Source organism: Ranitomeya imitator, chromosome 5 (assembly GCF_032444005.1).
Source record: "Ranitomeya imitator isolate aRanImi1 chromosome 5, aRanImi1.pri, whole genome shotgun sequence".
Lineage (NCBI taxonomy): Eukaryota > Metazoa > Chordata > Amphibia > Anura > Dendrobatidae > Ranitomeya > Ranitomeya imitator.
Window position 1 is genome coordinate 221,919,129 of NC_091286.1, and position 12,782 is coordinate 221,931,910.

The window sequence follows — 12,782 nt, forward strand, 5'->3', positions numbered from 1 at the left end:
AATGACTAACGTTCCTTTACTCTTTATAGAGCTTTGCCTACTACACCACATGGACATTAGACATGCAAATAGAAGCATTCACTGTACCTTATTCTTTCTTCCTCTGCTTTCTGAAGAGTCTGGTCTCGATATAGGACTTCCAGAACCCTTTCTCTCTCAAGCTCCTTGAGATAGCTTAGATTGAAATCATCAGCCATCTTCTCAGAAGCCCTGAATTTTCTCCTTCTGCCACCGATCACCAGGACTGCAGGACTTGCTTGGATTGACTTCTCGTCTAAAGGTTCATTGAATTTGGACAGAGGAGCATATCTGCTGGGTAGACTGAGATACAAAACACCTTCATTACAGGCAAGATAAATTATTCTAACAACTCAGTCACATGGGATGACACTGGAGTGGTCTACAGAATTATCTTTGTTTGTACTAGTCTTATCTTTAAATAATATGAGCTGAAGCAGGTGTTTTCAGCCAAAAACGAAGCATACTCGTTAAATTAAAAAAAATATGTTGATGAGCTTTTCAGAGCAGAGAAGAAAGCTCAGTAGTTTCATGTTGTTAACTTGAATGTATTTCTGGTCTTAAATTGAGCTACATAATGGAGCTGTGGGAAACATAACCACTTATTCCTGATAATATGCCAAGAATATAATGATATAATGTGTAGCAGCTAAGTGGAGCCATTCACTAGACACAGCTTGCAGACCAACTGAAAAGGATTTGCTTTCATCAGTCTCTACTGACTGTGCAGATCCAGGACTGTTCAGCGTCTGGTGTTATTGATTCTACTATACAAAACAAGCAAATATATTGTTGTGTAGCACTGCATTGTATATGAAACAATCTGCAATATATTTGTTCGCATGCCAAAATGATAATGTTTTCATCAATTCATACAATCAGGATCGCTTCAGAATTCTTTTTACATAGAACTTTTTTGATCTTAAAGGGGACCTGTCATTTGCCTACGATTTAATGATATCAACAGTGACTACCATGATAGACTACCCATCCTAAATGTGGTAAATTTTATACAGAACTAAGGCTCAATTTTGTACAATGGGTTATGTAATTGGAGTGCCCCCAGACACAGGGCCATGAGTTCTCGGTACTGGGCCTCTCTGGTTCGGTTCTGAGGCTGTCACGGTGGCTAGTTCCGGTCCGCGACCCTGCTAAGGGGCGTCCAATAAAGGTGGTGCAGTCTGTCAGGGGTTCGTGATGCCACCTGTGGTGTTCGGTCAGGGTGACCGACGCTGCTGTGGGGTCCACTGGGGTGATGGAATGGCAGCTGGGTGGTATACCTTCCCACAGGTGAAGAATGTCCCCAGGGCTTCCCAGTAAGGTAGATGGTAATGGTGTTAGGGTGCAGTCAATAACGAGGACACAGGGTTGCAGTCTCTTTACCTCTTTACTGAAGGCTTCAGGATCCACAATCCAGAGCACGTTTAACAGGGCTATCTGAGACCGGCCGGTCCGATGGGCACATCCAGAGTTTCCTTCGCAGATGGAAATCGTTGCCTACCACTAGCGCCTGTGTGTTGTAGTCCTACCCTGCTGAGCATTCGGAATAGTCCTCACAACTGCTGTTCTCGTTTGTTCGTTCTCTACAGCTCTCTCTCGCTTTGGTTCCAGATCTTTCTAGTTCAACGTCCCCCAGGTATGTTATGGCTAGGACGCACCCGTATGACGGGAAGGCTCGGAGCTCTTCCGGGACCCTAGAGACGCCCCTCTCCATGCGTTGCCCCCTATGTCTTCGTAGGTGTTTAGGTGAGACAGCCAACCTATAATTAACTGTCCTGCGGAGTTCGAAGTAAGGCCTAGAGTCAGTTACTCCCGCGGTGTTCTGGCCACCGGCTACGCGCCTCAGTAGGATGTTGCCTCGGTCTCACGGCACGACTCCTACTGGTACTCCTTTATGCTTGATCTCGTTTACACTGTTCCACAATATCCTTCCTCTCGTGTCTCTCTCTTGGATACCGCCGCGGGGTGTGCAGGCGCGGTTCCGTTATGTTCTGCTCTGTTCGCTAGGCACCTGCCAGGTTCCCACGCCTGACAGGGACCCCCTGTGTCTTCTCCCTGCAACACCCCCTGCCACGGGATGTTGCCTGAATCCAACCCAGTCAGCTTCTAACTAACTTCCTCCCCGACCCCTAGTTTTACCAGTGTGAGAAGTGGCCCAATAAATAAAGCCTTTTGCTCCCCCTAGTGGCCGGAGTGTGAAGTGTAAAGTGTTCTGGTGATACCTGGTCAGGAGAACTCCTTCAGTGCCATCAGACGTACCATCACTCCCCTTAGTGGCAGAGCGTCATACTGTAACGACCAGGTCTCTGGGGCGCTGCATAATCATATGCTGAACCTTAACTCTATCATGAACTTTTAGATGATATATATTGTTAAATAGTACCTGGCACATTGTCCAAAAATTGACTCAAATTCCTTGTAAAAGGCCCTGAGCTCCCCTAATTCTGCTGTTTTTTCCCATTTTGCGCTGCATAGCTCCATTGCTGTGATATTCTTGTTTGGTGCTTGATGAGTAGAGTATGTCTTCTCTAAGTGACAAAGAAATCACAATCACAGCCGAGCTGTGATTGGCAATGTCTAGGTGAAAAGTTTGAAAGTGCACACAACCACAGAAGACTCTGAAGAAATGCAGGCATAGATTTCAGTGAGCTCTCTAGCTACATGTAGTTGTATCTAGTGATGAGCGAGTATACTCGTTGCTCGGGGGGGTCTCTGAGTATTTGTACACACTCGCACGCGCGCAATGAATTCCTAGGACCCGGCGGCGCCTTCTGCCTTTTTCGACCGGGTCCTGAGAATTCATTGCGCACGCACAGGTTCCGTAACCCCCTCTGACTTCCGAAATCGCAGGTACATGTGACCACAGTGCGTTCCACTGCGTGTCACGTTGCACTATTCCGGAAGTCCCTTTGGTAAGGTGGGACGGCCCTGTATGCACGCGCAAATATGAATCTCCCAGACCTCCTTCCCTCATTCAGCACCTCATTGGTTACTATATAAACACCTTCAATACCTTTCCATTTTGTCCTCGCCCCTTGGAAGAAGCTATTGCGAAATGGCGCTCGTTGGGCGCGGGGGAACTTTCAACAGCACTCCTAATACAGCGCACAGATTCCCAACACTATTAATTACAACTGCAGGTAGTTGCCTTTCCTCCCCTCTTTATTTGGTTGTATATAGTTAGTGTACGTGATTTTTTGCCTCCCAGTTTCATTAGCAACTACTTTTGCCTGACTGGACACACTTCTATCCGCCTTTTCTAATATGGGGAATATAGCATTTTAAATATTATATGCACATTACCTTGCTATATATACTGTGACTGTGCACTTAAAATCTTCCGTGCTGTAACCATTAATTATAGCTGTATTAAGATCTGCATATTTCTAGGTCTCAGCATGTTGCTGGTTTGTGCTGTATAAAATCTCCCCCAGTATTTGGAGGTTCCGTTCCCCCGTTTATTGTCTACATATATCTATCCATATTTTATCTAATTATTCATAAATAAATATTAATTTTTAAATTGTACTTGTAAATATTATATTTTAACCCCTTAACGACCGCCGATACGCCTTTTAACGGCGGCCGCTAAGGGTACTTAAACCGCAGCGCCGTTAATTAACGGCGCTGTGGAAAAAGTAAATAGCGCCCCCCAGAGTCGGATTTTCTCTGGGGTCTCGGCTGCCGGGGGTAGCCGAGACCCCAGAGAACATGATTCGGGGGGGTTTTTACCGACCCCGCATTTGCGATTGCCGGTAATTAACCTTTTACCGGCGATCGCAAAAAAAAAAACAACTCTATTTCTTTTTAATTTCTCTGTCCTCCGATGTGATCGCACATCAGAGGACAGAGAAATGGGGTCCCAGGTAGCCCCCCCAATACTTACCTATCTCCCCCGGTGCTCCTCGTGGCTCCCAATGGGCGCCGCCATCTTCAAAATGGCGGGCGCATGCGCAGTGCGCCCGCCGGCCGGCCCCAGGAGAATCTTTGGGGTCTCGGCTGCCGGGGGTAGCCGAGACCCCAAAGAACATGATCGGGGTCGGTTTTACCGACCCCTGTTTTGCGATCTGATGTGATCGCACATCAGAGGACAGAGAAATAGGGGGATTCAGGGACCCTATCATACTCACCGGTGTCCCTGGGTCCTCCTGCTGCTCCTCCTGGCTGCCGGGGAAAAGAAAATGGTGGGCGCATGCGCAGTGCGCCCGCCATCTATCGCCATCTGCCGGCCGGCAGTAGAAGAGCAGTTGGGGCTAAAATTAGGGTTAGGGTTAGGGCTAGGGTTAGGGTTAGGGTTAGGGCTAAGGTTAGGGCTAGGGCTAGGGTTAGGGTTAGGTCTAGGGTTAGGGTTAGGGCTAGGGTTAGGGCTAGGGTTAGGGCTAGGGGTAGGGTTAGGGCTAGGGTTAGGGTTCGGGCTAAATTTAGGGTTAGGGTTGGGGCTAAATTCAGGGTTAGGGTTGGGGCTAAATTTAGGGTTAGGGTTGTGGCTAAATTTAGGGTTAGGGTTGGGGCTAAATTTAGGGTTAGGCTTCTTTCACACTTATGTCGGTACGGGGCCGTCGCAATGCGTCGGCCCGACATACCGACGCACGTTGTGAAAATTGTGCACAACGTGGGCAGCGGATGTAGTTTTTCAACGCATCCGCTGCCCAATCTATGTCCTGGGCAGGAGGGGGCGGAGTTACGGCCACGCATGCACGGTCAGAAACGGCGGACGCAACGTAGAAAAAAATGTTACATTGAACGTTTTTTGTGCCGATGGTCCGCCAAAACACAACTGATCCAGTGCACGACGGACGCGACGTGTGGCCATTCGTCACGATCCGTCGGCAATACAGGTCTATGGGCAAAAAACGCATCCTGCGGGCACATTTGCCCGCCATCTATCGCCATCTGCCGGCCGGCAGTAGAAGAGCAGTTGGGGCTAAAATTAGGGTTAGGGTTAGGGCTAGGGTTAGGGTTAGGGTTAGGGCTAAGGTTAGGGCTAGGGCTAGGGTTAGGGCTAGGGTTAGGGCTAGGGTTAGGGCTAGGGTTAGGGCTAGGGTTAGGGGTAGGGTTAGGGCTAGGGTTAGGGTTCGGGCTAAATTTAGGGTTAGGGTTGGGGCTAAATTCAGGGTTAGGGTTGGGGCTAAATTTAGGGTTAGGGTTGTGGCTAAATTTAGGGTTAGGGTTGGGGCTAAATTTAGGGTTAGGCTTCTTTCACACTTATGTCGGTACGGGGCCGTCGCAATGCGTCGGCCCGACATACCAACGCACGTTGTGAAAATTGTGCACAACGTGGGCAGCGGATGTAGTTTTTCAACGCATCCGCTGCCCAATCTATGTCCTGGGGAGGAGGGGGCGGAGTTACGGCCACGCATGCACGGTCAGAAACGGCGGACGCAACGTAGAAAAAAATGTTACATTGAACGTTTTTTGTGCCGATGGTCCGCCAAAACACAACTGATCCAGTGCACGACGGACGCGACGTGTGGCCATTCGTCACGATCCGTCGGCAATACAGGTCTATGGGCAAAAAACGCATCCTGCGGGCACATTTGCAGAATCCGTTTTTTGTCCAAAACGATGGATTGCGACGGATGCTAGACGACGCAAGTGTGAAAGTAGCCTTAGGGCTAGGGTTGGGGCTAAAGTTAGGGCTACGGTTGGGGCTAAAGTTAGGGTTAGAGTTGGGATTAGGGTTAGGGTTTGGATTAGGGTTGGTATTAGGGTTAGGGTTGGCATTAGGGTTACGCTTGGGATTAGGGTTAGGTTTGGGATTAGGGTTAAGGTTAGGGTTGTGATTAGGGGTGTATTGGGATTAGGGTTAGGTTTGAGGTTAGGGTTGAGATTAGGATTAGGGGTGTGTTGGATTTAGGGTTTTGATCAGGGTTATGGTTAGGGTTGACATTAGGGTTGTTTTGGGGTAAGGGTTGTGATTATCGTTAGGGTTAGTGATTAGGATTATGGATCGGGTTGGGATTAGGGTTAAGGGTGTGTTGGGGTTAGGGTTGGAGCTAGAATTGGGGGGTTTCCACTGTTTAGGTACATCAGGGGGTCTCCAAACACGACAGCCAATTTTGCGCTCAAAAAGTCAAACGGTGCTCCCTCCCTTCTGAGCTCTGCCGTGCGCCCAAACAGTGGTTTACCCCCACATATGGGGCATCAGCGTACTCGGGATAAATTGGACAACAACTTCTGGGGTCCAATTTCTCTTGTTACCCTTGTGAAAATAAAAACTTGGGGGCTACAAAATCTTTTTTGTGGAAAAAAAATATTTTTTTATTTTCACGACTCTGCATTCTAAACTTCTGTGGAGCACTTGGGCATTCAAAGTTCTCACCACACATCTAGATAAGTTCCTTGGGGTGTCTAGTTTCCAAAATGGGGTCACTCGTGGGGGGTTACTACTGTTTAGGTACATCAGGGGCTCTGCAATCGCAACATAACGCCCACAGACCATTCTATCAAAGTCTGCATTCCAAAACGGCGCTCCTTCCCTTCCGAGCTCTGCCGTGTGTCCAAACAGTGGTTTACCCCCACATATGGCACATCAGTGTACTCGGGATAAATTGACAACAACTATTGCGGTCCAATTTCTCTTGTTACCCTTGTGAAAATAAAAACTTGGGGGCTACAATATCTTTTTTGTGGAAAAAAAAATATTTTTTATTTTCACGACTCTGCATTCTAAACTTCTGTGAAGCACTTGGGCATTCAAAGTTCTCACCACACATCTAGATAAGTTCCTTGGGGGGTCTAGTTTCCAAAATGGGGTCACTTGTGGAGGGTTTCTACTGTTTAGGCACATCAGGGGCTCTCCAAACGCGACATGGCGTCCGATCTCAATTCCAGACAATTCCACATTGAAAAAGTAAAACGGCACTCCTTCTCTTCCAAGCTCTGCGGTGCGCCCAAACAGTGGTTTACCCCCACATATTGGGTATCGACGTACTCAGGAGAAATTGCACTACAACTTTTGTGGTCTCATTTCTCCTGTTACTCTTGTGAAAATAAAAATTGGGGGAAAAAAGATAATTTTTGTAGAAAAAATGCGATTTTTTATTTTCACGGCTCAACGTTATAAACTTCTGTGAAGCACATGGGGGTTCAAAGTGCTCACCACACATCTAGATAAGTTACTTAAGGGGTCTAGTTTCCAAAATGGTGTCACTTGTGGGGGGTTTCCACTGTTTAAGCACATCAGGGGCTCTCCAAACGCCACATGGCGTCCAATCTCAATTCCTGCCAATTCTACATTGAAAAAGTCAAACGGCGCTCCTTCACTTCCAAGCTCTGCGGTGCGCCCAAACAGTGGTTTACCCCCACATATGGGGTATTGGCGTATTCAGGAGAAATCTCACAACAACTTTTGTGGTTTAATTTCTCCTGTTACCCTTGTGAAAATAAGAATTTGTGGGCGAAAAGATCATTTTTGTGTAAACAAATGCGATTTTTTATTTTCACGGCTCTACGTTATAAACTTCTGTGAAGCTCTTGGGGGTTCAAAGTGCTCACCACACATCTAGATAAGTTCCTTAAGGGGTCTAGTTTACAAAATGGTGTCACTTGTGGGGGGTTTCTACTGTTTAGGCACATCAGGGGCTCTCTAAACGTGACATGGCGTCCGATCTCAATTCCAGCCAATTCTGCATTGAAAAAGTCAAGCGGCGCTCCTTCACTTCCAAGTTCTGCGGTGCGCCCAAACAGTGGTTTACCCCCACATATGGGGTATTGGCGTATTCAGGAGAAACTGCATAACAAAATTTATGGTTACATTTCTGTTTTTACACTTGTGAAAATAAAAAAAATGGTTCTGAATTAAAATGTTTGCAAAAAAAAGTTAAATGTTCATTTTTTCCTTCCACATTGTTTCAGTTCCTGTGAAGCACGTAAAGGGTTAATAAACTTCTTGAATGTGGTTTTGAGCACCTTGAGGGGTGTAGTTTTTAGAATGGTGTCACACTTCATTATTTTCTATCATATAGACCCCTCAAAATGACTTCAAATGTGATGTGGTCCCTAAAAAAAAAAGTGTTGTAAAAATGAGAAATTGCTGGTGAACTTTTAACCCTTATAACTCCCTAACAAAAAAATTTTGTTTCCAAAATTGTGCTGATGTAAAGTAGACATGTGGGAAATGTTATTTATTAACTATTTTTCGTGACATATCTCTCTGATTTAAGGGCATAAAAATACAAAGTTTGAAAATTGCAAAATTTTAAAAATTTTCGCCATATTTCCATTTTTTTCATAAATAATCGCAAGTAATATCGAAGAAATGTTACCACTAACATGAAGTACAATATGTCACGAAAAAACAATGTCAGAATCAGTGGGATCCGTTGAAGTGTTCCAGAGTTATAACCTCATAAAGTGACAGTGGTCAGAATTGCAAACATTGGCTCGGTCACTAAGTACCAAATTGGCTTTGTCACTAAGGGGTTAAATTCACTTCTTTCTTGTATGGCACCCACCATATTAGAATATGTTTTTTGATTAAATTTCAATTGCCATTTCTCAGCCCAAGCCCCCAGCTTATGTACACTGACAAGCAAAAGGGTAACAATGTTTTGAACTTTTGACTTTCAGGCTCCATATCTCACCATTCCCATCTGCTTTGAATTTGAGACTACCATCTAAACATAAACAATCATCTTGGCTATTTTATACATAAATTTGACTTGCATCTATTTTACACATGATTAGGTATGCAGATTCTTGTCATGTTACTGTTTTTTTCCTAAAAATCAAAATTTAAAATTTTATTATTTTGTAAATATTTTGTATTTTGATTTTCAACACTGCCTGAATCCTTCTGGACATGCTCTCAGTCAGATTCAAGCATGTCTCAAAGGAAATCTGTTCCCAGGTCTTTCAACACCTTCCCAAAGTTGGTGCATACTGGTTGACTCCCTTCGGAATGTATACAGCTTTTTCTTCAACTCTACCCACAAGTGTTTGATTGGGTTGAGGTCTGGGGACTGTGGGGGCCAATCCAGCTCCCCTGCTTCATTGTTATTGAATTATTTCTTCACCAATCTCATCATATGCTTCAGGTCCTGCTGGAACACTATGTCATCCTTTTCATACCCATAGTACTCGAGTGTACAAAGTATCTTGTCTTGTAGGATACTCACATATAGATCAGCATTGAGACCACCAATGATCTTGGTCAAGTGTCCAATGCCTTTGGCTATGAAACAACCCCATATCATCAGGCTTCCTCCACCAAACTTGACAGTTTCTTCAATTGATCTGTTAGTCATTTTTCCCTTGTTTCTTCCACACACATTTGCACCCATCAGAGCCTGGTCTATTGACTTTCATCTCATCGCTCCAAGTCACTAGTTTCCAATCTTATATTGTCTACTTTTCATATTTTTCTACAAACTCGAGCCAACGTTTCTTATGACGATAATGCAGTCGAGGCTTCTTTACCTTTTTTCTTGCTACCATTCCAGACTTATGTAACATGCATTGCACAGTGCTAGCATGGACATTTGTGATCTCACTATTATGAAGAAAATCAAGCCACCTCTACTGCTGTGTTTGTCGCTCCAGAACTGATAGACCTTGTGATAAGCTGACTTGTTGATTCCAATATTTTGCATGGAAGGACACCTCTTGGCTTTGAATGGATGAACTTCATTTTATATTCTTCCAACTGTCATGGCATTCAGATGATGCAGTTTGGCAATTTTCTTAGCCGAGAGACCGCTATACATTAGCTGGATAATGCTGTTTCTCTTTTCTTGGGAAAACTGTTCATGGCTGCTCCTTGATGTGAACCAGTGACCTTTGACTTAGGAATCAAACTAATAACATACTGAGTTATTAGGGAAAGTGAGAACAGGTTGTAATTTGTAGTATACAAGATTTTTTTTTCCACCACCAGGAGCAAAACAGTATCAATGCAGTGACATGACAAGAATCTGCACAACTAATCATATGCTAAACAGTTGGCAGTCCAATTTTTATATGAGTTAGCCAAGATGACTGTCTATAAAATGATGGTAGTCTTACGTTTCGAGCAGTAGTGAATGGTGACATATGGAACGTTCAAAACATTGTTAGCCTTTCGCTTGTTAGTATAAATCCTGTAATATTTAATTATGCTCCTCTGTGTTGAATACTCTGCAGAGTTTAGTATCACCTGCAAATATTGTAATTCTATTCTTTATGCCTCCAACAAGGTCATTAATAAAAATGTTAAAAAGAAGAGGGCCCAGTGCTGACCCCTGTGGTACTCCACTGATAACTGTGATCCCATCCAAGTGTGTTCCATTAATAACCACCCTTTTTTCCCCTTTGTAGCACTGTATCAAACGCCTTTTGAAAAGTGCATATAGACAACACCCACTGCGTTAACCTGGCTCAGTCTGAAACTTACCTCCTTATAGTTGATCAGATTAGTTTGACAGGACTGATCCCCCATAAAACCATGTTGACGCTGGGTCATTAGATTATTCTTATTGAGATACTCCAGGATAGCATCTCAAGAGAAAACCTCAAGGATTTTACCCACAGTAGAGGTTAAACCTATGGACCTATAATATCCAGTCTCAGATTTTGTCCCCTTTTTGAATCTGTGATTATTAAAAATGACAGTCTGTCTATCACAGAACTTAATTCCTACAGTACATGGAGATGTATGTCATCTGGGCCCGGGGATTTGTATACTTTAGTGATTTTGAGGCAATGCCATACTTGCTGCTTGTTTAAACAGGCGTCATTTAGTGGAGAATATCTAGTATCCTTAATTATGTAATCTGTCATGGGATTTTCTTGTATTAAGTTCTGAAGAGAAAAAGGAGTTTAACAGATTGGCTTTTCCCTCATCCTCTTCCACTATTTCACAAAGACTATATTTGCGGGGGGCAACATTTTGCAGTTTCTTACTGTTTATATAGTTTAAAAATATTTGGGGATTATTTTTATTTTCTTTGGTAATGAGTCTCACTGTCTCAATCTTTGCTGTCTTGATTTGATTTTTACACAATAGTTTTTTTTCTATAATTATTTAATGCATCGTCACTGCCGTCTAACTTTAATTCTTGAAATGCTTTTTTGTTATTAATTGCACCTTTTAAAACTCTATTTAACCATAGTGGCTTCCTCCTATTTCTAGCTTGTTTATTTCCATAGGGTATATATTGTGCACAGATTATATTCAAGATGCTTACAAAAGTGTCCCATTTGCTTTGTGTACTTTTTTTCCTCAGAACATTGACCCAGATTATGGCACAAAGTTCATCAATGGGATGAAACTGAATGGGAGGAGACACAGATTAGGTATTAGAAAAAACTTTTTGATAGTAAGGGTGATCAATGAGTGGAACCGGCTGCCACAAGAGGTGGTGAGTTCTCCTTCAATGGAAGTCTTCAAACAGAGGCTGAACAGACACCTGTTTGGGATGATTTAGTGAATCCTGCTTTTAGCAGGGGGTTGGACCAGATGACCCAGGAGGTCCCTTCCAACTCTAACATTCTATGATTCTATGATCTCTCAGTTATTGGAAATTCGCCTTTCTGAAGTTTAGTGCCCTTGCAGCCCCTGTAGTAAGCATCTTATTAAAGGATACATGAAGACTTATTATTTTGTGATCACTATTACTCAAGTGACCCCCAACTGGTATAGTTGAGTTGTGATCTGGCCTATCGGTCAATTTTAGGTCAAGAAGGGCCCCTCTTCTTGTTGGGTTCTGAACCAATTGTGAAAGGTAAATATCTTTCATTGTTGTCAAAAACCTGCTGAATTCTGCTCCCTAATTTATGTCAATGTAGTTGAAGTCCCCCATAATAATTACTTCTTACTGATTTGCTGCCTCATCTATTTGTTGTATGAGGATATTTTCTGCTTTTTCCATTGTATTTGGAAATGTATAATAAACCCCTATCAGTATTGTATTATTCTTTCTCTCTCCATTTATCTCCATCCACAGTGACTGTATACTTTCATTAGCCTCAAATATATTATCACGTAGGATGGGTTTTAGGGATAATTTTACATATAAACAATCCCCTTCCCCTCGCTTATTTTTACGGTCTTTCCTGAACAGACTATAGCCTTTTAAATTAACAACCCATTCATAGCTCTATTCTCATTGTAAGACCGGGGTCACATTAGCGTAGAATACGGACGAGTGCTATGTGAGAAAACAGCGCATAGCCCTCGGACCATTGTTAATCTTTGGTGCAGCTCCCATCACCGTTTTTTTTGGGGGGGGGGCGTATTCAGCATGCGAGTGAAATCGCAGCATGCTGCGGTTGTACGCGTATATTGGTAGAGTTTCGCCAATGCAAGTTTATGGATGCGAGAGAAAAAATCGGACACTACACGGACCATCCGTGTGACTTGCGGGAAATATGCACACATTTTCCTCATTTCAGCCCATTGAACCATTACAATCATTGGGGAAAAGCAGCAAGAAATGTAAAGCCATACGGATGTCATACAGATGCCATATCGATACATAGGTGCGAGAAAATCCAATCATCCCTTTGCAAATGCATTACACACGGATGACCATACGGAGAACACTTGTGCAACTCTCGGCTGGGAGACTCGGACCGATTTTCCATACGGTGTGACTCCGGCCTTAGGCTTTCGGAAATATCCTTTCCCCTATATTTTTCACTGACCATTCTAAAAATAAATCTGCATGGCTTCAACAAATGCAACATTTAAATGCAGACATAAGATCTGTACATGTTGTATATTCATATGCAACACTAAGACATTCAAATCCTTTTTCAATAACAATACATACTCTATTCAACAG

At 43.6% G+C, this 12,782-nt stretch overlaps 1 protein-coding gene across 2 annotated transcripts in view; it reads right to left on the reverse strand.

The window, feature by feature from the left end:
- SYTL3 (synaptotagmin like 3) overlaps window positions 1–12,782 on the reverse strand; it is a 321,014-nt gene that overhangs the window by 182,174 nt on the left and 126,058 nt on the right. For both annotated transcript variants that reach the window (XM_069725923.1, XM_069725924.1), the window contains exon 2: window positions 88–321. In XM_069725923.1, coding sequence (XP_069582024.1) covers window positions 88–321 — 234 coding nt within the window. The remainder of the gene's footprint in view (window positions 1–87; window positions 322–12,782) is intronic.